Genomic DNA, 21436 nt, shown 5'->3' with positions numbered 1-21436 from the left:
TAAAAGTCATCTGATCTATTGTAACATTTGCCACAGTGGGTCTATGCAACTCAGCTAAAAGGAAGGTTGTCAAGGTAATCACTCATTTTGGATGCATGATTGTGGGCATAATATGGAGCCAAAGTCAACAAAGTCACTCCTGTCTATTCCAGTGCATTGCAGATGACCAACTAGGGCTGCAACTCACGATTATTTTCATTGTCGATTAATCTGTCGATTATTTTCTCGATCAATCGATTAGTTGTTTGGTCTATAAAATGTCAGAAAACGGTGAAAAATGTGGATCAGTGTTTCCCAAAGCCCAAGATGACGTCCTCAAATGTCTTGTTTTGTCCACAACCCAAAGATATTCAGTTTACTGTCATAGAGGAGGAAAGAAACCAGAAAATATTCACATTTAAGAAGCTGGAATCAGAATTTTGATGTATTTTTCTTAAAAAATGACTCAAACCGATTAATCGATTATCAAAATAGTTGGCGATTAATTTAATAGTTGACAACTAATCCATTAATCGATTAATCGTTGCAGCTGTATTACCAACTACGAACAGTTCCCAATCTGAAATATGCTATACATTTACGTGATATTTATTCCCTGGGCTGATTTCATTGGAATTCAATTGATAGAACTTATGATGAAACACATTTATGTTTACCATGATCCACTACCCAGCATCCGTTCACAAACAGGCAAGGCACAACTTCCTAGTTTGGAACTTTCCATGCAAAGAGCATATTGACTCGGTTAAAGGCCCAATCAATGATCCAAATGTAAACAAATGGGTAGCCCCACCACCAATGGAAAGCAGGAAAAGGAATGGGGTTCTGTTTTTATTCTCAGTGGGTTTAGAAAGTTCCTAAAACTTATTTTCCATCTACGACTCAAACTTCTTATGATTGTATGTAGATTTACCCCACAATTCTATGGTCAAAACATTCTGGATTTAAAAGAAGTTGTAAACCAATTTTTTTTTTTACAATTTTTTATTTCCTTTTTTAGGTTGAGTTGTGTGCACATGTGTTTGCATGTATGTTTAGCATGTGAATATGCAATAGTATCTGTATATTTGTATGTGAATATATATATTTATATGCGAGTAGATGTTTTTATATATACATACAGTACTGTGCAAAAGTCTCAGGCACCCTTGATTTTTTATACAAATTTCTTAGAAGTCTTAGATGTTTATTTGTTTTCTGCATTAGTGTGCCAGTAGACTGCTGTTTATTGTGAATTTTTGATATTCAGAAACTTTTCATTTCATTCGTTTTGAAAGCGTCTTCGCTTTATGGATTTCTTTGACATATGCCTAAGACTTTTGCACAGTAATGTATATATACAAAATTTAATTTTTGGAACAATCAATTTGTCTGTGATGTCATGAGACCTTATAAGGCCTTATATGTCTACTTACTCAAATCAATCAATAACATTTTCTATGTAACAACTTAGACATGTTTTGCATGTTTTTTCTACATTTACAGTATAAACCCATCTCTGTGGTTACTAATCCATATATGGCAGATTTTGAATTTTGACATTTTTTTTTTTACATGTGGGTTAGTTGTATGTGCCTTGACTGTAACACCTACAGCACACATTGTTCATCTTTCATGTTTCAATCTAGCCATCTATCATCTATATTTTACACCTGGGACGCCAGATGAATACAATTAACTGCAATTAAGTATCTGGTAGTATTCATAGTATTCCCATGAATATATTACCATATACACAGCTCATTGATTAGAATCACCTGTAAATTTATTATAATCACCTGTTATTTTCCTACCAAGATGGCCGTGTGGCGATGTAACAGAATACTATGAATAGACAACCAGCAGTATTTTGGGTCCTGAGCACCAGGACTGAACCCCACTGCTCTAAATCAGCATATTCAGCCGGCCTCCAAGAATTTATGAGTTTGACCCGGACCTTCATTTTGAATAACATAACCAAAAAGCCTCGTTCAGTCATGCTCATTCCACCTCAGGAACATTGCAAAAAAAATTCGATTCGTCTCGAATTTCATCGATCCAGACGGGATTATACGGGCTTTTATTTTTTTTTTTTTTTTATCTTGCCTTGACTACTGCGATGCCCTGTTTACCTGCCTGAACCAGAAAGAGGCAGAATGGCAGGGAGACTTTTAGTATTGATTTTAAGATGTTAGTGATTACTTTTAGGGTTTTGCATGGCCGGGGGTTCCTAGTTATCTTTCTGAACTTTTGATCCCTGATGAAACCTGAGCTCCCGTGTCCAGGTTAAAGACTAAAGGTGACAGAGCTCCTATAGGCTTTGGAAGGAGCTCAGGAGCCAATATCACCCTGTAAAGCTCTTCTTAAAACTTATTTTATTGTACAGCTTTTTATAACCCTCGACTTTTACTCATTTTTCAGCCCCGTTGCCTTGTCTGTTATTTATTTATTCCATTTGCTTTATCCCTATGGCTGGGTCTATTTATTGTACCCTATTTAATTCTATTTTATTTTACTTCGGCTATACTTTTTTACTGTTTTGATCTTTCTGTTTTATTTATTTGTCCTTTGTCAGTACTGCTACTGCTACTGGCAGAATCCCTATCATCTTTCACTTCATAAAACCTATTTTTACAGAGTGGCTTTCATCTGACGTCTTTCATCTTATATGATTCACTATTATTTTTTACAACCTATTCTTCTCCTATTGTCTTGTGCTGCCTTTTCAATTTGACTTGTTTCAATATATTTTATGAGTATGCTGTTTGCTTCCAGCTGATTGTTAAAGCACTCTGTAACTGCCACTGGTCAATTTAACAAAACAATGGCTAACACTTTATTTGAAGCGCATTGTGATGCATTACAAGAACATTTGTTTTTTTTTGCATATAGTGGGTATTATATGCTCTTATTATTATGATAATTGCCATGCATTCACAATGTGTTTATGATGCCTCGAGCACCACTCAAGTAAAGCATTTTCATAATTTTTTTTTTTTTTTTTTTTTTTTTACAGCCCTGATTGTCTTATGCAATTAACTGTCGGCCTTATTGGAGGTCCTCAGCTCTTGAGCAACAACTGCTGTGAACAGCTGATTGTATTTGTAAGTGTGCAACTTGACAGACAGGGTTCATTTCTGTGCTGTTTTTGACTGTTTTCCATGGTATTTTGGCTAGTACACCGTAAAATGGTGTCTATGGTAAGTTGCTGCCACACAGCGTGAGTGGGTTAGCTTTGTTATGTTACAAGACTATCGTTAAATGAATAAAATGTGACAGTAATATAGTGTGATCAAACCCAATCGGTCCAAATATCCTTGAGCAGTTTCCCCACTGACAGCAGAGCCACAGAGACACCAGTTTTTCCCTGCTGCAAAACATCTCATGCCGTAAATCCTTTTATATGGAAGCTAGCCCAAGGAGGTTTTATATTATGGAACGGTACACATAAAAAAAAAAAAAAAAGAAAAAACGGAATAGAACCATCATTAATGTTTTTGTTACACCTGTGTTTACCCTGCTATGACACATCAAAATGGCTGCTGTACTCGATACCTTTAAGGTATCGACCGAAATAACCCAGTGCCAAGTAGTATCGACACTTCTCCAAGTCAAACGATACCTGCATTCGATCCAGTTATTTAATAAATATTTCAATAATTTGAACGCTTTCAAAATGTATGCGTGTAAAAGTCATTTGGATGGGGAGGGCTTCCATTCACACGATGGGTATCGAATGAAGTAGAAAAAAAAAAAAAAGGTATCGAATGAAGTACTCTATTGGTATCGGTATCACTTTAATGGTACTGGTATTGGTACTGGTATCGTCATTTTTTAAGCAATACCCAGCCCTAAGTGGCTGTAGTTGTGTGCTGACATTAACATTGGTGAACTGAGCTGACTGAAGGACTAGGGCTGAAACAGTTTACTATGTGCCTGGTTATATTGTATGAAGACATTATTTTCACTCAGCCATTTCTCTAATGGACGTCCATGATGTCGTGGTGGAGAGTCGACCCCAAAAGAGCCGATTCCTCAACTCCAACAAGCTTGAGAGTCGACACTCTTGGTATTTGACGATTCCACATTTTCCACCAATCATAAAATAGCTAATTGGTCAAGAGGCAAACCACCTGACCAGCTGTTCAGCTGCTTTAACATGAAGGCAGGACTTATCTGTTTAGTTCAAAATAGAGTGGCCATTGCTTTATGAATTGAGGGTAAATTGATGCAAGATTATTGCTCTTGCAACATTAGTCAGATTTCTTGATTTGTGTGAATTGGCTTTAGGCTATTCTCGCACAGAAGTGTCAACCATGGCTGTTATGTTGTGATTTGTGATTCAACTGCATGGCGTGGATGTAGTGCTAACCCCAGAACATTAGATGCTCCACTTACTACTTACTTATCACACACACACACACACACACAGAAGAAACCAGAGACTGTTATAATAGAGATTATCCAATTAGCCCCCAACACAATTATGAATTGTATAAAAAAATCAGTGCAACCACCATAAAAGCTGTAGTCAAAAAAATCAGCCGTTGCCATGTTGTAAGTGGATGGTACAGTAAATGTGGGAAAATACACATTTATCAGATGCACCTTGGGAAATATTGACATTTACTGCCAATAAATGTAAGCTGTTAAGTGTGTACATTTACCAGCAGATGCAGACAGTTACCATTTCCCCCACATTTACCGTAACATATACATTATTGCAATTAATCTTCAGTTTACTCTTAGAAAAGTCAGAAAATGTCAGGGTATTTTTGTTGTCCGTCTGACACAATCTGTTCTCAGTTCAGCTCACACACCCGCTGATCTGTTTAATCACTGGATTCATAATACACTGTTTATTTTTGCCTGACAGACTTTAAATGTCGGTCTGTCTTGTTAGAGTATAATTAAGGCTACATTAATTACTGTAAGTCCCTCTTGCAAGTGAGTGAACAGTGAATCATCCCTCCTGTCTATTCCTGTCTTTTTGTCTCCATGATGGAAATGTTATGTGCTTCGGTGCTTGGGGGGGGGGGGGGGGGGGCTTCTCCATATATATAAAGCTTATATGGGGCCGATATTGGCCTTTTATTAGAAGTCAGTCACCTTTTGATATGCAGTTTGATTATCTGATTATGTTTATTGTACAGTTTTGGTTTCCAGTGTTTCAGAAGATTTTGCAACCCAGCCAAGAGTAGAATTCTCATGGAAACGTAGGAAACTTGTAATTTTAGAGGATTTTTTTTGGCATGAAAATGGTCCAATTTAATGACTATCCACACATGATGTCAGCTATTGGTATAGCTTTAATCTCAAAATATCTATATTAGCATCAGTCTTCAAAAACCCATGTCAATCCAACCCTAGCTTCTAGCCCTAGTTTTATGTTTGACTGCTGCAGCATCAAAGGTAACTGACAGTTTATCTTCTCCTTTGAAAAGTGAGATATTGGAGATGAGTTGCCGGTCAATAGAGTTCTGCCACTGAGAAACTCTGGATCCCTGTGTTTGCCACTGGCTGCCTCCATGCTGATAGTCCTTTCTGAAAACCAAGCATTTTCAAAGCAATTGACCTGTTCATCCATAACAACTCTGCGCAATTTACGAAACTGCCACTGGAACTAGAAAACGAAAGACTTCAGGCCTTGGCAAGTAGAGACTGAAAAAAGCAGAATATCCTTATTTCTCACACCTGTATGAATCATTCTTTCGCAGTTTTTTTTTTTTTTTTTACCAGCAACTCGATAAACCAAATATCTCTCATACCAAGATTCAGTCGATTAGAACCAGTGACCACACACCTGTCTCTTTCATCTTAAACAACTGATTTTTATACTTTTTTTTTTTTAAAGAAAGAGTGGGTATCTCTCTCCAAAAATCTCACCATCTTTATCTTCATGTCATACTCAATTTGAGAATAATCTTGAATTGAAATAGGAAAGAACGGACTGATGCCTATGCCAAAAATCCCAGTCCACAAATTCAGAATGAACTGAAAAATATAAAATTGGATGACATAATACATAAAAAAAAAACACTATTCTCAATGCGGAATAGCTATTACAACTTTGAACACAATAATAAATCAGCATTTGCTCACTGTTGGTTTTGACTGGATCCTGGTTCACATTTGTCGTTTATGATTCACTTCACTAGTTCAGAGAGAGAGAGACGGAGTGAGAGGGAGAGAGAGAGAGATTGATTTATACCGTTAATATTGGGAATTATGACTTTATCTTTAAACTTAACCCTGACTCTGCATGTGTACTTCGCTGGATAAAAGATTAAAGCCCCAATTCATAATTTATCTGTCTTCATACTCCTAAGATTTTGAAAGAGTTTGACTCATAAATAGAAAAAAAGGTTTTTGGCAACTTTATAATAAATCATGAATCAAGGTAGGGTTCTGCTGAATATCGTTTGTTCTTATGTCCGAGGCTTCAATAATGAATGAGACAATAATAAAAAAAAAAGTCAAATCCCATTTTTGGGGTTTTCAGTGGTGGGGCTGCACTTTCACTGTATTTGGACTGCAGGTGTGGCCTTGGTCTGTAGTGAAAAGTGTGTGTGTGTGTGTTAGGAAAATGTCTCAGGGCAGTTCATGACGAAACACAGCAAAAAACACTTCGGTTGTGGTATTGCTTTTTTTTTTATAGTTCATTAAATATGCATTCTGCTGACGTTTGTCCAAACATTTTTTTTTTTTGCAAGTCATGGCACCTTTACAGAGTAAAACACGGCGATGATGCAATGGAGAGACGATTTAAAGTAACGCTCACAGATCCTGACAAACCCCCCCTTGCAATTTGGCAACAGGCAGCACATCCCATAATACCAGAACAGCTGTAATGACTGACACAAATCATAGGTGGAATCTTAAAAAATAGAAATTGATTGCTCTAGCCTAGCCGGAGGGTTTGCGTGGTCGGGACGACTGATTGGTTCGATTGTGCCGAGCGAGCTCAGTGACGCCGCGTTCATGTCAGGTGGGAAAGACGGGAGATATGGAAAATACTGCCGACCTCAGGATATAATACTTAATGAGAAAGTCTTAAAATACCACGGCAGGACAGGACTAGTTGCTGGAGTTTTGGTTTGTGGGTGCCATTACAATGTGGTTTGCTGTGAAACATGAAGTCAAATGTTTCATCACTAAGTTCATGTGTGTTAAGTGAGAAAAAAGCTGATCAGGAGCAGCCAAAGTCTGCAGAAAACTACAACAATGGAGTCTTAATGGGTTCAAATGAGTTTGCGCGTGTAAACCATGGTGTAAACTAGGCTTGGCCCGATATTCGATATTATATTCGATATTAGCAAATATCGCGATATTCATCAAATATCGCGATACTTTGTGACTATAGCGATATTTCCCGCGATATTGGATATCCCCCCCTCCACAAACAAACAAAAAGCAAAGTAATCTACTAGTGGAAGGATAGTAAAAAAAAAAATATACAAGTCATACTTGAAGTGAAAAATGTGTTTTTTAATTCAAGTGGATTCCCTTTTCCACAATTAGCCCATTTTTCTGGAAATAGCAAGAATGAACAAATTATACCAAATGGTCATTGTTTCCTCCAATGCTTGAATAGTAGTTGAAAAGTAATAATAATAATAAGTATTAGAAATTTGATGTAATTTGGAAGACATAAAATAAAAAAAAATAAAAAAAACCTCCCCGCGATAATATCATATATTGCGATATTTTGGCGGGACAGTATCGCGATATAAAATTTTGGGATATCGCCCAAGCCTAGTTATTCCCGACAGTTATTCCCATATGACATGAACGCAACAAAAACACCAAAGAAACGATCGAATGGAAAGCAACTGGATCCGTGTCGGCTCCAGAGGGCACAAACAGACAACATAACAATATCCATATCCATAATAATAATAACAATAGATAAGAGAGCCGTGGTGAGGGTTCCCTGCTACGAAGCTGCCTAGCACAGTAATACTGTTAGAGACTCGGGACACATTGTGCTGTATAGGCAGGAGACGAACACATAGAGACGGGACGACACGCACTATAGTACATTCTGGAGTAAAAACACTTCATAATTGTCATCATGCAATAAAGAATAACAACCATTTGCTTAAAAAAACACAAACATGGCACATAGGTGATCATTATCTCAATCCATTTTCAGATACATATCAAATATAGAGACATTTCAGAAATTTCTTACCAACAAATATAAAGTTATTGCATTTTTCATTACTTCATATAAGACATTATATACGCGAGGCATACTGTGGAAATCGCCTCCACCCACTGTGGAGCGTGGGCGGGGATTTAGTTGATTGTCGTTTTTTCTTATGGAATGGCTATGGCTCCTCCTTTGATTCGAGGTCATGTGTACAGAGAGGAACGGCGTCCGTCCCTTTTTTTTTTAAATGCTTTTTATGAGCTACTGGCCTCACACAGGGGGGGTGGGGTGGGGTTGGGGGGGGCGATCATGCAGGAGTTTACACTGTGTGAAGTCCTAATGGTCCGTTTTTAACTGTGGTGGTGGGAATGTCCCGGGTGACGCTTTACTAGAAGTGCTGCTCAGAAGGTTTTAGAAGCACATCGCCCTTCCAGTGAGGTGTTTCCCTAACACTTAAAGCAGTATTCCACTTAGTGTTAACCCGGGGTGGTAACACTTAGGGTATAATAATAAGGGTCACTAAGTTAAAGGTTAGTTAATGCTTAATAATCAACAGTTAACAACAGTAACAGTAACAACAGTTAATTAATTAACAGTTAACTCATTTACTAATGGTGTTCATGTTAACTAAGGGATTAATTTATACATTATTTAATAGTTTATAAAGATGACTATTAAATATTGTATAAATTAATACCTTAGTTAACATGAACACCATTAGTAAATGATTACCAGACACATTAGTTAACTGTTAATTAAGGGTTAGTTAATGCTTATTAAGCATTCTCATCAAGACTCATCAAGATCAGATGCAGTTGGACGAGTTTGTAGTGTTAGGATTTTTACTTCCCATTCATTTGAATGAGACCACTGACTTAAACCTGACATTTAACACGTTTGTGAACAGATTCAACAACAGATCCTGCTACTGTGATTTACAATCGACTGTTGGTCCAATGTTTTAGAACATCATTTCGCAAAAATTGCATTTTTATTGATAGAAGACAACATAGCGGAGGGATACCGTTTAGGAGAGATCGTTCCTGTTTAGGAGACCGGATCTACTTTTATTTTTAAATGCTAATTTTAGTGTAAAGCAAGAATAGAAATGCGAAATGACAAAGGACCCAAGACTGTTTTATTGTCTTAAAAGCCGGATCTGTTGTTGAATCTGTTCACCAACGTGTTAAATGTCAGTTTTCAAGCTATTTTCATGGCCTCATTCAAATGAATGGGAAGTAAAAATCCTAATGCTACAAACTCGTCCAGCTGCATCTGATCTTGATCTAGTTTATATTCTGTTTTCATGGCGGTCAAGAGCCAAATAACCCCCATGTTAAAACTAAGTGGAGTATTGCTTTAAACCAGCTTCACAACACTGCAACACTTTAACTGAAGCGCACTGTGATTCGTTACAAGCAGATTATAAACCCACTAGAAGCAGAGATACAATTTTCTTTCAATATAACCATCAGACAAACATTAGAAGATAACAATCAGTTTAATATTGTGTCGTTGCCTCATTATGTATTCAACCCCCTTAGATTATGCTCGTATTATGTGCTTCCAATGTGCTTATGACGCCTTCAAGGTAAGTGTTACCAAGGGTTAGTGTTGGAAATGCTTCGTGTCATCGAGTAAAACCGAGAAATGACACGAAATTTTTCCCCACATCCTGGATCACCGCTCCCAACTTTTTTTTATTTTTATTTTTTTTAAGCTTTTTGGAGTTTGATCTTGTCAGATTTGAAAAGGACGCTTTGTTCCCGACTTTTGGAGGCTGGATTGAGTTCGTCTGGCTCAGTCCATGAGCGCTAACACTGCTGAGGCTAGAGGTCCGAATACACCCCACATGTATATACTGTACTGTACATAATGCACTGTGGTACAGGCTGTGCATTCTAAATTACCATAAGGCTGAGAGGTGTCACTTAAACCCATCATGTTGATTAAAATTCATCTCAAAAACATGATTTACACTGAATAGATGAGTCTGAATTTAGTGACACCAGTCAGACTGTTGTTGTGTATGTGTGAGTGTGTGTGTGTGTGTGAGTGTGTGTGTGTGAGTGTGTGTGGGCAGAGGGATCGGGTTGATGTGTTAGACAGATGTGTTGCCAGACATCTGAGACGTTTTGTCCTTGTCTGTCTGTCTCAGAAATCCAATCGCACACACACACACACACGCGCACACACACACACACACACACACACACACGCACACACACACAAAGCCAGAGAGCGAGACAGAGAGTCACGAAAGTTACATTCCCACTTAACAGCTTTCAGAGAGGGCTTGCCGCTGGGATTAATGGATAAACACTGCTGGTATGAAGTCAATTGTTTCCTAAAGGTCACTCACACACACACACACACACACACACACACACATACACACACTTTCAATTCAATAACACCATTCATACATCAGCTTCTCATAATAATAGCTTTTCCACCATCTTGATTGTTTGAAACGCAGGTGAGTCAATAGGAATGATTGTCAAGTCGAGAGGCTCCCGCAGGCTCCGCTGCTGCCTTTCCCCGCGCGGGACAGTGACCCCCCCCCCCCCGCCCCACATCATCCTGGGAGGCGAAAGGGGGGGGGGGGCGGGAAATACCTTATAAATACCCCCAGAGAGGGCAAAGAGAGAGAGAGAGAGAGAGAGATGAGAGAGAGAGAGGTAACTAGGCCCGGTGGAGGTGCAGGGCCGCGGCCAGGAGGAGGCCCAGGAGGAGGCAGGGGCCGGGGGGCGGGGGGGGCGCGGCGGAGCGGATGGTGGAGGTCTGGATCTCGGAGGTGAGGAAGGCGGAGAGGGGCACGTGGGAGACCAGCGTGGGGCTGGCGTAGTTGATGAGGGAGTCGATCTTCTCCGCCTCCTTGCTGCAGGCTTCGATCTGCCAGAGGGAGGAGAGAGACACGGGAGAATGAGAGAAACCGCTCACTTTTCCCCCTGTCGCTCTCTCTTTTTCTTGAGCTAAAGATTCTATATCAGCAAGTCAGTCTCTACTCCACCTCTGATATGATATGATATGATGTGGATATGATGCAGCTTGATTGATTACATATTTATTGTAGGATTGATCAGTACTACACTGGTTGTCTATGGGAAGACCTGAACCTGAACTCATTCTAATGAGACATTTGGATCAGAAAAGAGTGTGCCACACTGTATCTACCAAAAAAAAAAAGAAAAAAAAAGATGCATATTGTCTGTTCTTTAATAAATTTGTCTCTTGGTTAAAGTTGCTATGAGTTGCATTTTGAATCATGAGTATATCATTGTCAAATTAATTATAATACCTTGGTATATTTACTGTAAACAAATGAGACCATAGTGGAGATGATTGGTAGCCTCTGTCTCACACCAGTGGTATTGCTAGTGCTAGTGTTTCTCTAAATCAAGACTACATTTCCCATAATCCCTGTTGCCTCGTGTCCCCCCTCCACTCCCTGAGGAGGTTGGGAGTAAAATTTTCCATCTTCATTTCACGCCTTCCATCATCTCCCGGTACCAGAAACTCTGAAAGCTTTAGCTCCGTTTGCTCTGGAAGAACAGCGCCCTCTTCCTGTTTTGTGCCGTAAAGCGATCCAGCAGATTTCCCGCCAAAATCCGACCCGGTGATACACGATGTAAACTGCAGTGTAGCGGCCGCTAGAGGGTAATGATCTCATTTGTTTACTGTAATTGTACTAATGTCTCCAAATTAATGTGGTAATGATTTATTACCTCTGCCAAGGAGGTTATGATTTCGGTACCGTTTGTTTGTTTGTCTGTTTGTCTGTTTGTCTGTCAGCAGGATTAGGGAAAAACTACTGGCCCGATTTTCATGAAACTTGGTGGAAGGGTGTAGCATGGGCCAAGGAAGAACCCATTAAATTTTGGAGCGGATCCGGATCCGATTCACGAACAAGCAATAATAGCACGAACCTTGGCGGAGGTCTTTGCTTTCCGAGTGACCTTGTACTTAACTGAACGGTATGATATTATTAAAACACTCTTAGTCGCTAACTCAAATGTTATAATTCTCTCTTCTACTTTTATATTTCATGACCTTAAAAGCGCTTTGAATAGAAGCCGAATTGAGAGAGGAAGAGGGAGTTTGACAGGAAGAGACACAAAGCGTTTCTGACTCAGCCTGTTTGTGTTCTCGAAGCGAGTGTCCTATATATTTCTGCTTCTTTTCACGAAGTCTTCCTCCTGCAGGGAAAATATCTGCAAGGTCAGTGTGTTTCTGAATGGCTTTATTGTCCGTGAGCACACGGGGAACTTGAACCAAAAAAAAAAGAAAAAAAAAAAAAGACAGGTTCACCGACAAAAACTAGAATGGCTGTGTCATCCTTCTTATATTCACCTCCCACAGGTCCTGGTATTTTCAGCTATTAATTCAAGGATTACACTGATATATGGGGCCGATATTGGCCTTCTATAAAAACATATCAGATCTGGTCCAGCCACCTCTGGTATGATGGATATGATGCAGTTTGACTGATTACATATTTATTATAGAATTGATCAATAGTACACTGGTTGTCTGTGGGAAGACCTTAACCTGAGTGGATTCTAATGAGACATTTGGATCAGATTCCACACAACTATGCATGAATCTGTAGTCTTATTATAGTGGATGGGTGGTGCGGACTACGGCTCCCCAGAGTGGCCAAAAATCCCTTCTTCCCATACACTCCATTCCCTCTCCCAGTTTCCTACCCTTCTTCCAATGTTTTTGCCATTCATTTATCAGCCTATCAGCGGCTTTTATGCGGACCACGTTCAACACAATCGGACACAAACTGATTATGGATTAGATTAGGTTTCAAACAGCAGCTAAGCCCTAGCCTAGAGAGAGAGAGAGAGAGAGAGAGAGAGAGAAAGAGAGAGAGAGACTGGTTACTGTGGCATGGAAACGTCTTACCGCTTTCACTTCTGGTTTTTCACCTGCCTGTTACACTCAGACTTGGGTACATTTTGATGTCAGTGAGCAGTACTTCCTATTTGGATCATCATTTTTTTTCCCACTGTATTGGCAGTGAGCTGCTATTGCTCAGTCAAACAGGGAGTTGGAATATTCTGTTAACTGGTTTGTTCATGGCAACAGGGAGACTCTATCACAGGGCATTAAAGGTTCAAGGAAACAAATTAACCTGAATAAGACCTTAACCAGAGTATGGACAATAGTACTGTGCATGGAAAGGTAGCCAGTGTCTGATATGTAATTACTGGCTTTTGAACGATTTGTATAATAATTGCATGTATTCTGAATTTTGGGATTGTTGACACCATTAAAGATTGGCGATTATGTGCTCTTATATAGTGTGTTTTCCAACTTTTTTTGGGGGTTTTTGAAAATGTACATTTCGTCTATCGCTATTGCAATGCTGCCTCTAATAAACCGTCATGACAATAAAGTAAATGAAGTGAAAAAGTAAAGCGAGACGGCGAAAGAGACAGATGAGTCCTCCCCCTCACTTTACCACTGTAATCCGGAAGCATAAATATTCATGTCCAGAAGGAGAGGAGTGGTGGGTAATTAACACTGGTGTGTTTAGGAGTTGGATGTGTGGAGGTGTGTGTGTGTGTGTGTGAGAGAGAGAGAGAGGAGAGATAGAAACTGTGCCTGTTGTCACTGTTGCCAGGCGAGAAGCGCACATCTCCGAAAAAAAAGTAACTTCTTCAGGAATGTAGAAAATGTTGATTATTTGCTCACTGAAAATCTGAAAAATGGGTTAGGGTTAGCGAGAGGTTTCAAAGGTCTTGAAACTCGCTCAATACATTGCAGCAAAGATTTTGACATTGAATAGATGTTGATGCAACGGCCTTCCACCAAAACCCGTGGAAATGCAGCGGCTAAAAGAAAGTTTCTGAAGTCAGGACCTAAATATCTTTCTGATATCACTTCAAAGCAGTCTCCAAAACGGTTTTAATATGACTTTTTACCATGCCATAATATGATTTCATATTTGGAAAATTTGTGCTCAGTTGCTGATATTGGCCTTTTATTATTACTGGATATCAGTCATGCTGTTTCAGAGGCTTTTCCACCCTGACAAGAATACAATTCTAAGAGGAAACACCGAATAGGCCTACTTCTAATATATTTTTTTTATGTTTTTGGCATGAAAATGGTCAAATTGAAAGTTATTGAATACAAACTATTGGCTATTGTCAACAAACAATATCAGTATCAGCCTTCACGCATTTTGTAATAGGTAATCTAAACCAGTGGTTCTCAACGTGGGGTCCGGGGACCACCAAGGGGACCTTGAGGGGGTTCCAAGGGGTCCCCAGCAAATTGATGAATTGTTAAACTTCAGCATTATTTCATTTACAAGAAGTTAACACAATTAGAGAATGTAGAAGAATGACTGTTTTGATCATAGTTTCTCTGTTATCTCTCTACCTACAATACAGATAGTGATGGAATTCTGGATATAATGATATCTAGCAATAAAAATATTCTCAGACTTGAGTTTTTAGAGACAAAATCTCATCAAGTTAGGGGTCCATCGGTCTAATGTGGGCTAAATTAGGGGTCCTTGATATGAAAAAGGTTGAGAATCACTGATCTAAATGCCAAAAATGCTAAAAGGGAGTGTGTCACCTGTCTGTATATGTATGTGTGTGTGTATATGTGTGTGTGTGTGGGTGTTTTACCTGCAGCGGCGTGGGCTGCTGGTCCACCGGGGCGATGAGGACGACCAGCTGGTGGTCGAAGCTCAGGTAGCCGAAGACGTCGCACTGCGGCACCGAGACGTGGAGCCGCAGGATCCGCAGCACGTCGTGCACCGTCACCGGCTGGTTCCTGTTCAGCTGGAGACATGGGGGGGGGGGGGGGGGGGTTGGGGGGTCAGAGGTCAAACGGGTGACGCCGTTATCTTTAAGGTAGAATAATGTGCCAGTTGTTGAAACGGCGCTAAAATAATAAAACGCAAATTAGGTGCGTTTCCATCATCCGTCTGGGTTGAGAAAAACAGAAAATAGAGAAAATTTTCAAGAATTGAAGAATTGATTAGTATGGAGACAAGTTGTTTTTGTCATATTTCATACATCAAAGAAATGCACTTGGAAATATGCACTTACATTCCAACTAATTTGTCATTCAACAACAACAAAGACTTATAAATTTCATTACACCAAAACCAAATTTTTACTGTTTTTTTTTTTGCAGCAAAATTGAGCCATTCTTGGGCTTCTACCTCGTTATTTATTCCACAAGTTTGTTCCCTTCGCTATTTATTATGTCATTCCTGCATTGCTTCAAGCGAGCATAAACAATTTTGAGACAGTGAGGAAATTGAATTGCACTTTCCTGTTTAAATTCGGCTTTTCTAGACTTTCTAGAAGCCGAGGTTTGCGTGAGCATATACCTGGATGGAAACCCAGCAAATGTCACAAACAAAATGAATATCAGAGCTAGACAGCTACATTTAAAAAGCATGACTAATTCATTCCTTAATTCAGCAAATCGGATAAGTGGAAATACCTTGGAGCGAGACAAACAGCATGCCACAAACAAATGAAGGACAGAAAATGACGACTATGTCTGTTTCACTTTATAATTTGACTGTTTATATACAGTCATACAGCCACTCTGTGCTTTGGTTAGGGGAGCTGGATTTGCTATATTGTTCAAACACTTATTCACGCCAGTACAGCAGGCTGAATCGAACAGAGAGAAAGAAAAGCATAAGATTCAAAAGGTTAATGAAAACATTTCTCCTCAGACTTTGGCAGAATTAGCTTGATATTTAGGAGGCTGGAATTTCAACAGGCAATTAGCAGAATGGGCAGAATCAGATGCTAATTGGAATGCAAACGGAGTGAAAACAGACGGCTGTAATGAAAGAGTGAGAGTTGGATGGACTCAACCGCTCAGAAACAGGCTTTTGAAAGTCTACTGTTTATGTTAGATAAGAAGAAACTTTCATTATTGCTGTGGGGAAATAGTCATGGGACACAACAAATAGGATAGGAATAAGCGCTCAGTGCTGTGGAGTTTCCTAATCAAACATCACCTGTCAATCAAACAGTTTGGGCGGAGCTTTGATTTCCTGTTGATGCAGTTTGAGTTTCTCTTTTCTCTGTCTGTTCAGCCATGGTGGCTATCACTGCTCATGCTAACTACCCAGTTCTTCTTCTTCTGTTTATTGCAAATGAACCGGAAACCGAAACCGCATCACTTCCTATGCGGCAGAGGAAAGACCTAGCAGTTTAGAACAGCGAATGTTAAAGCTTTCATGAACTGGATATAGGTTGAATCACTATTGTGCTATATCAACTGGCCAAAGAGAGACACAAAATGGACATTTATTTATATGAAAATGCCACTGATTATTGTTTTAAGCATAACACGACTGCCAATTGCAACGCTTGAACGTGTTAAGTATGAAAAGTATGAAATATATGAATTAGGGCAGTGGTTCTCAACCTGGGGGTCGGGACCCCCCAGGGGGTCGTGAGATAATATTCAGGGGTCGCGAGATGATTGATGGGATAGGAAGGGAAAAAAATTAATTTCTACTATACATACTACATACATACTATATTATTATCATGTCTATTTTTTCAGTTCTTTCTCAACTTTTTTTGCTTTTTTAGCAATACTAAAGTAAGCAGAAATACTAAACAGCTTTCACTGAAACAAGCTGAAAAAAGATAAAACATCCTTCATATCGTTACTTCTCTGATATGATTTTAAGGGGTCACAAGCCAAAAAGGTTGAGAACCACTGAATTAGAGCATGTGTGCCGATTGCAAAATAACAGCAGTAAAGCATAGAGACACTAAGAAATGACTGAAAAAACAAAGTGACGTATCAGAGAAGCCAGTTACTCCGCAGTCGAAACTCTCGTGTATCCTGGGCAAGCTCCAGATCAGATCAGCTCCTCAGCTCTTTGCCTGGTATTAGCGGGGGCTTAAGGTCCGGAGTCTTAGCGCGACGTTGTTTGTGTTGGGGATTACAGCCCCGGCCGACTTAATAGCCGAGCGGGGCGCTTTGTCGCGTAATTAAGCTGATTAGAGCGAGATGCCGGCGGGGCTTATTAGCTGCGAACACGTCGGCGTTTAGGCACCGGTTGTTCCCGACAACAGGCCGAGGCAAACACGCCGGGGGAAATCCTGGGTGAGGTGGGGTGGGGGGGTGGGGGGGGTGGGGGAATGTTGTGGCCAAGGCTGGAAGTCAATTACCAGAAGTGGGAAGTAGCCAAGTCGCTGTACTTAAGTTCATTTTTGAGGTTCTGGCACTTTACTTGAGCATTCCCATTTTGTCAGACTTTTTCTTTTACTATAAAACATTGCACTTTTTACTCCGCTAGATTAATCTGAAGGCTGTAGAATAAGGTTTTACATGCAAAACATGATAAGCTTATAAAATATGCTGCATTGTTTAGATTAAACTCCCCAACAGTATATGCAGCAGTTAAACCGACAATATTAAAACACTTCTTACAGGTTCATGCATCAATAATTTAACACTCTGAAAGAATGAGGACTTTTACTTTTCATACTTTTCATACTTAAGTACAGTTTACTGCTTGGGGGGGAGCATGGGATGGGATGATGGGATGTTGTGGCCAAGGCTGGAAGTCACTGGAGGAGGTGGGAAGTAGCCAAGTAGCTGTACTTAAGTTCAATTTTGAGGTTCTGGCACTTTACTGGAGTATTCCCATTTTGTCAGACTTTCTACTTTTACTATAAAATATTGTACTTTTTACTCCACTAGTAGAATAAGGTTTTACATGCAAAACATACGATAAGCTCATTAAATATGCTGCATTGTTTAGATTAAACTCCCCAACAGTATATGCAGCAGTTAGACCGACAACATTAAAACACTTCTTACAGGTTAATGCTTCAATAATTTAACACTCTGAAAGAATGAGGACTTTTACTTTTCATACTTAAGTACAGTTTACTGCTAATACTTCTATACTTTAAGTAAATGAAGTTTATGAAGTATTGTTCCATTATGGCATTGCTACTTTTACTTAAGTAAAGGATTTGAGGACTTTTTCCACCACTGCCAATTACAATTTCTGGAGTACAATTACTGTAACTGAGAAGCTTTTTTGTGCACTAGTACTTTTCACTCAGTTTGTCAGTGAGTCAGTTATTATACTTAAGTATGCATATGCATTGACATGTAGTATATAGTGTCTTAGCATGCATATTTTGTAGAATGCAGTGACTAGAATGTACAGTATTGTGTCTCCCTTTTGTTTACTTCTGTCTTTTTTCTTTTGTTTTTTCCTGTTTTTATTTATGGATATACTAATTTGTCATTCTCTTTGTTTTCTTGCGCGTGTGTCTCTGCCTCTGTTTGAAGATTTCAGCAAAGTAACAGCACTTGCCCTTGAGCAGGATATTGTTTTGTGGTCTAGTCGTGGCTGCAGTAGGGGGCTGCTTGGGTTTGCGGCTCTCTCTAGTGGCCGAAACCCGTCATTACATCTGATACCACTGGCATCACCCAGACATGTTAGGAACACAGTCGAAAACGAAAAGATACATGTTTTTGTGCGTATTTGGTGTGGTTTTTATTGAAATAGCTATACAAAAATATGTAGTCTTGTACAGCGCTAAAGACCCATAATATCATTTGGTGTTTAAGTGTCCATTTGGAGTCTCTTTGGAAATCTGCCTAGACATTACCTTAGAACAAACATTGCCAAATTCTCATTTTTAGTGCTGCTTTTATCAGCTTTGGACCTGGGTTTTGGCAGCAGTTCACACTCAAAAAAACAAACAAAACAAAAAACAGCGTCTCTTTTTGAGCTTCTGTTACTCTGTGTCAGTCATACTTAGAGTCATTCTGACTCTTGGAGAAGAAACTCCCAAGGCTTACCTTTCAGGAAAGCCCAAGATCCTGTAGTCACAGGAGTTCAAGAACAGTGACTGTTTTATTTTGGGTATGTCGTTTTCAGCCTTGCCTTCAGAAAAAGCTGCTTTCTTAAATAAGAATTAACTTTTATGTTGTTGCTCTTAAAATATAGCAATTTTTCTAAAATATCTCAAGATTTACAGTCATTTCATGAGTCTTTAGCTATGAGCACTCAACTTATAGTATAATGCAAGCCTGAAACATCCAATTCCAATGCCTGACATGGCAGTCTGGCCCTTCATAAAGCATTGACATTTTCTTGCAGTTACATTCATGAAAAACTCCCTTTGATATTCCCCTTGAGCACAATGAAATCAATCATTGACTGTGAATAAGCTGCCGCTGCTGAATGAAAACAGAAGCCGGACCGTGATCCCAACCATACCTTGGAGAAAGTATTCATCTGGTCTTTGTTCCAGAGGATCTGCAGCATGCTGGCACACAGAGGGCAGCAGGCTCCTGCAAACAGAGGTCAGAGGTCAGGGGGGGGGGGGGGGGGGGGTGTCATCGTGCTCCAGCCTTCGGAAAGTAACGCTGCGTTCACATCGTAAGAATAACTGTCGGTTAAAACTTCTTTTCTTTAAAGCGAGTGAAAAACTCTTCTGCTGGGGTGAAGGGTTCAGTTTGTTTCAAGGCTTTTCTTGCGTCGAGTGTTATTTACTCGTCTGCCTTAGTCTTACTCTTCTAGAACACTCCTAAAGCAAGTGAAACTGCACTGGAATCAAGAGGAATCGTCTCAACCCATTGGCATATACTTTTTCACTTGTTTAAGAAAATAGAAAAAGAAAATAGCATATTTTGTACATCATGTACTGTTTATCAGTGATTCTCAACCTTTTTCATATCGTGGACCCATAAATAACCTCAATTTGATGAGATTTTGTCTCTCAAACGCAAATCTGAGAATATTTTTATTGCTAGATATCATTATATCCAGAATTCCATGAGTATCTGTATTGTAGGTAGAGAGATAACAGAGAAACTATGATCAAAACAGTCATTCTTCTACATTCTCTAATTGTTTTAACTTCTTGTAAATGAAATAATGCTGAAGTTTAACAATTCACCAATTTGCAGGGGACCCCCTGGAACCCCCTCAAGGACCCCTGGTGGTCTCCGGACCCCACCACTGCTGTATATTAGCTGCAAATTCACATATTTGGTAATATTCCCTTATTCAATGTGCTTTATTGGCATGAAAGTTCTCAGACAATATATTATTCTCTCTCATTTGTATATACAGTATATATCTTGTCTATATCATGTCACCTTTTTGTATTGCAATATATTGAATTTCGATACATTGTCCCATCCCTAATCTTCATATTTTCAGAATTGATCACTTACATATTTTCATTCATTTTCAATATGTTTCAGTATGTTCTACTTGTTATTTTGCACACCCTTATGATGCTGTAGGCTGGGTGATATGATTGAAATCAATATCACGATAATCATGGGATAATCAAGGATTTTTCTCGATATCAATATATATCACGATATGGTTCATGTATGCAAAATCACGTTAAATAATCAAATTAATGTTCATCTCATTGAACCGAATGGTGATGTTAGGTGTGATGTCAAACAAAACAGAAATATTCAAATAATATTCCTACCATACCTCATTTTATGTAAAATTTGCTTGTCACCATCAATTTAGACAGCAGAAATGTGTGTCACGATATTAAAATATCTTCATATCATCACCATATGATTCCACTGAAAGACAATAAACTCTTATTTTTCATACTTTTCATTCATATTCTAGTTTTCTTTGCTGAGTCCTATTTACTATTTTGCTGCTGTAATGATCCAATTTCCCCACAGCATTCATTAAAGGTCTCCTGCACAGTTTTTGCAGTGAACTACCACAGCTCCAAAGCTCCAAAGACAGAGGAACCGGTGCATCCAGAGGGACCCCAGGTGTGTGTCAACTCCACTCACCGGGGGGCGTGACGGGGACGCAGCCCGGGGTGGACAGGGGCGGACAGGGGATGGAGCTGCAGGCGGAGTCCGAGGCCAGGTCGGACACGCCCCCCACGGCGTGGCAGGGGCCCTCGTAGTCCACGGCCACCCGGTCGGAGAAGGCCTCGCACACCGTGTTGTAGGTCTCGCCGTTGTGGCCGCACACCTTCCGCGGCTTCCTACAGGCGTCCTGAGCCACACACACGCACACACACGCACACACACACGCACACACACACACACACACACACACACACACACACACACACACACGTTAATGGATGTGAATAAGATGCACATTTTGCACATCATGTACATATGCTGTAAATACACGTTTCGGTGACGCTTTACATTAAGTGTTCATTAACTAATGTTAAATAATCAATTTGCTAACCTGAATTAAACATGAATAACAACATTAACCAAGACTAGGTAATGTTAAATGCACATGAACTGCAT

General features: G+C 39.6%; 1 protein-coding gene across 1 annotated transcript; it reads right to left on the bottom strand.

The window, feature by feature from the left end:
* Positions 1-10819: 10819 nt before the first annotated feature.
* LOC139640540 (reversion-inducing cysteine-rich protein with Kazal motifs-like) lies at positions 10820-21167 on the bottom strand (the record flags this gene model as incomplete). The annotated part of the gene is made up of 4 exons (XM_071514715.1): positions 10820-11029; positions 14788-14943; positions 19395-19468; positions 20957-21167. Coding segments are annotated over 4 exons (651 nt in total), but the record flags the coding sequence as incomplete, so codon positions are not given.
* Positions 21168-21436: the final 269 nt, after the last annotated feature.

This window comes from Centroberyx affinis, unplaced genomic scaffold (genome assembly GCF_046629955.1).
Source record: "Centroberyx affinis isolate AG114_WGS23_722 - 3 ecotype Tasmania unplaced genomic scaffold, CSIRO-AGI_Caff_v1 ptg009766l_1, whole genome shotgun sequence".
In the NCBI taxonomy this organism is placed as follows: Eukaryota; Metazoa; Chordata; class Actinopteri; order Beryciformes; family Berycidae; genus Centroberyx; species Centroberyx affinis.
Note: the sequence above shows the minus strand (reverse complement) of the source record. Positions and strands in the feature narration are given on the sequence as shown.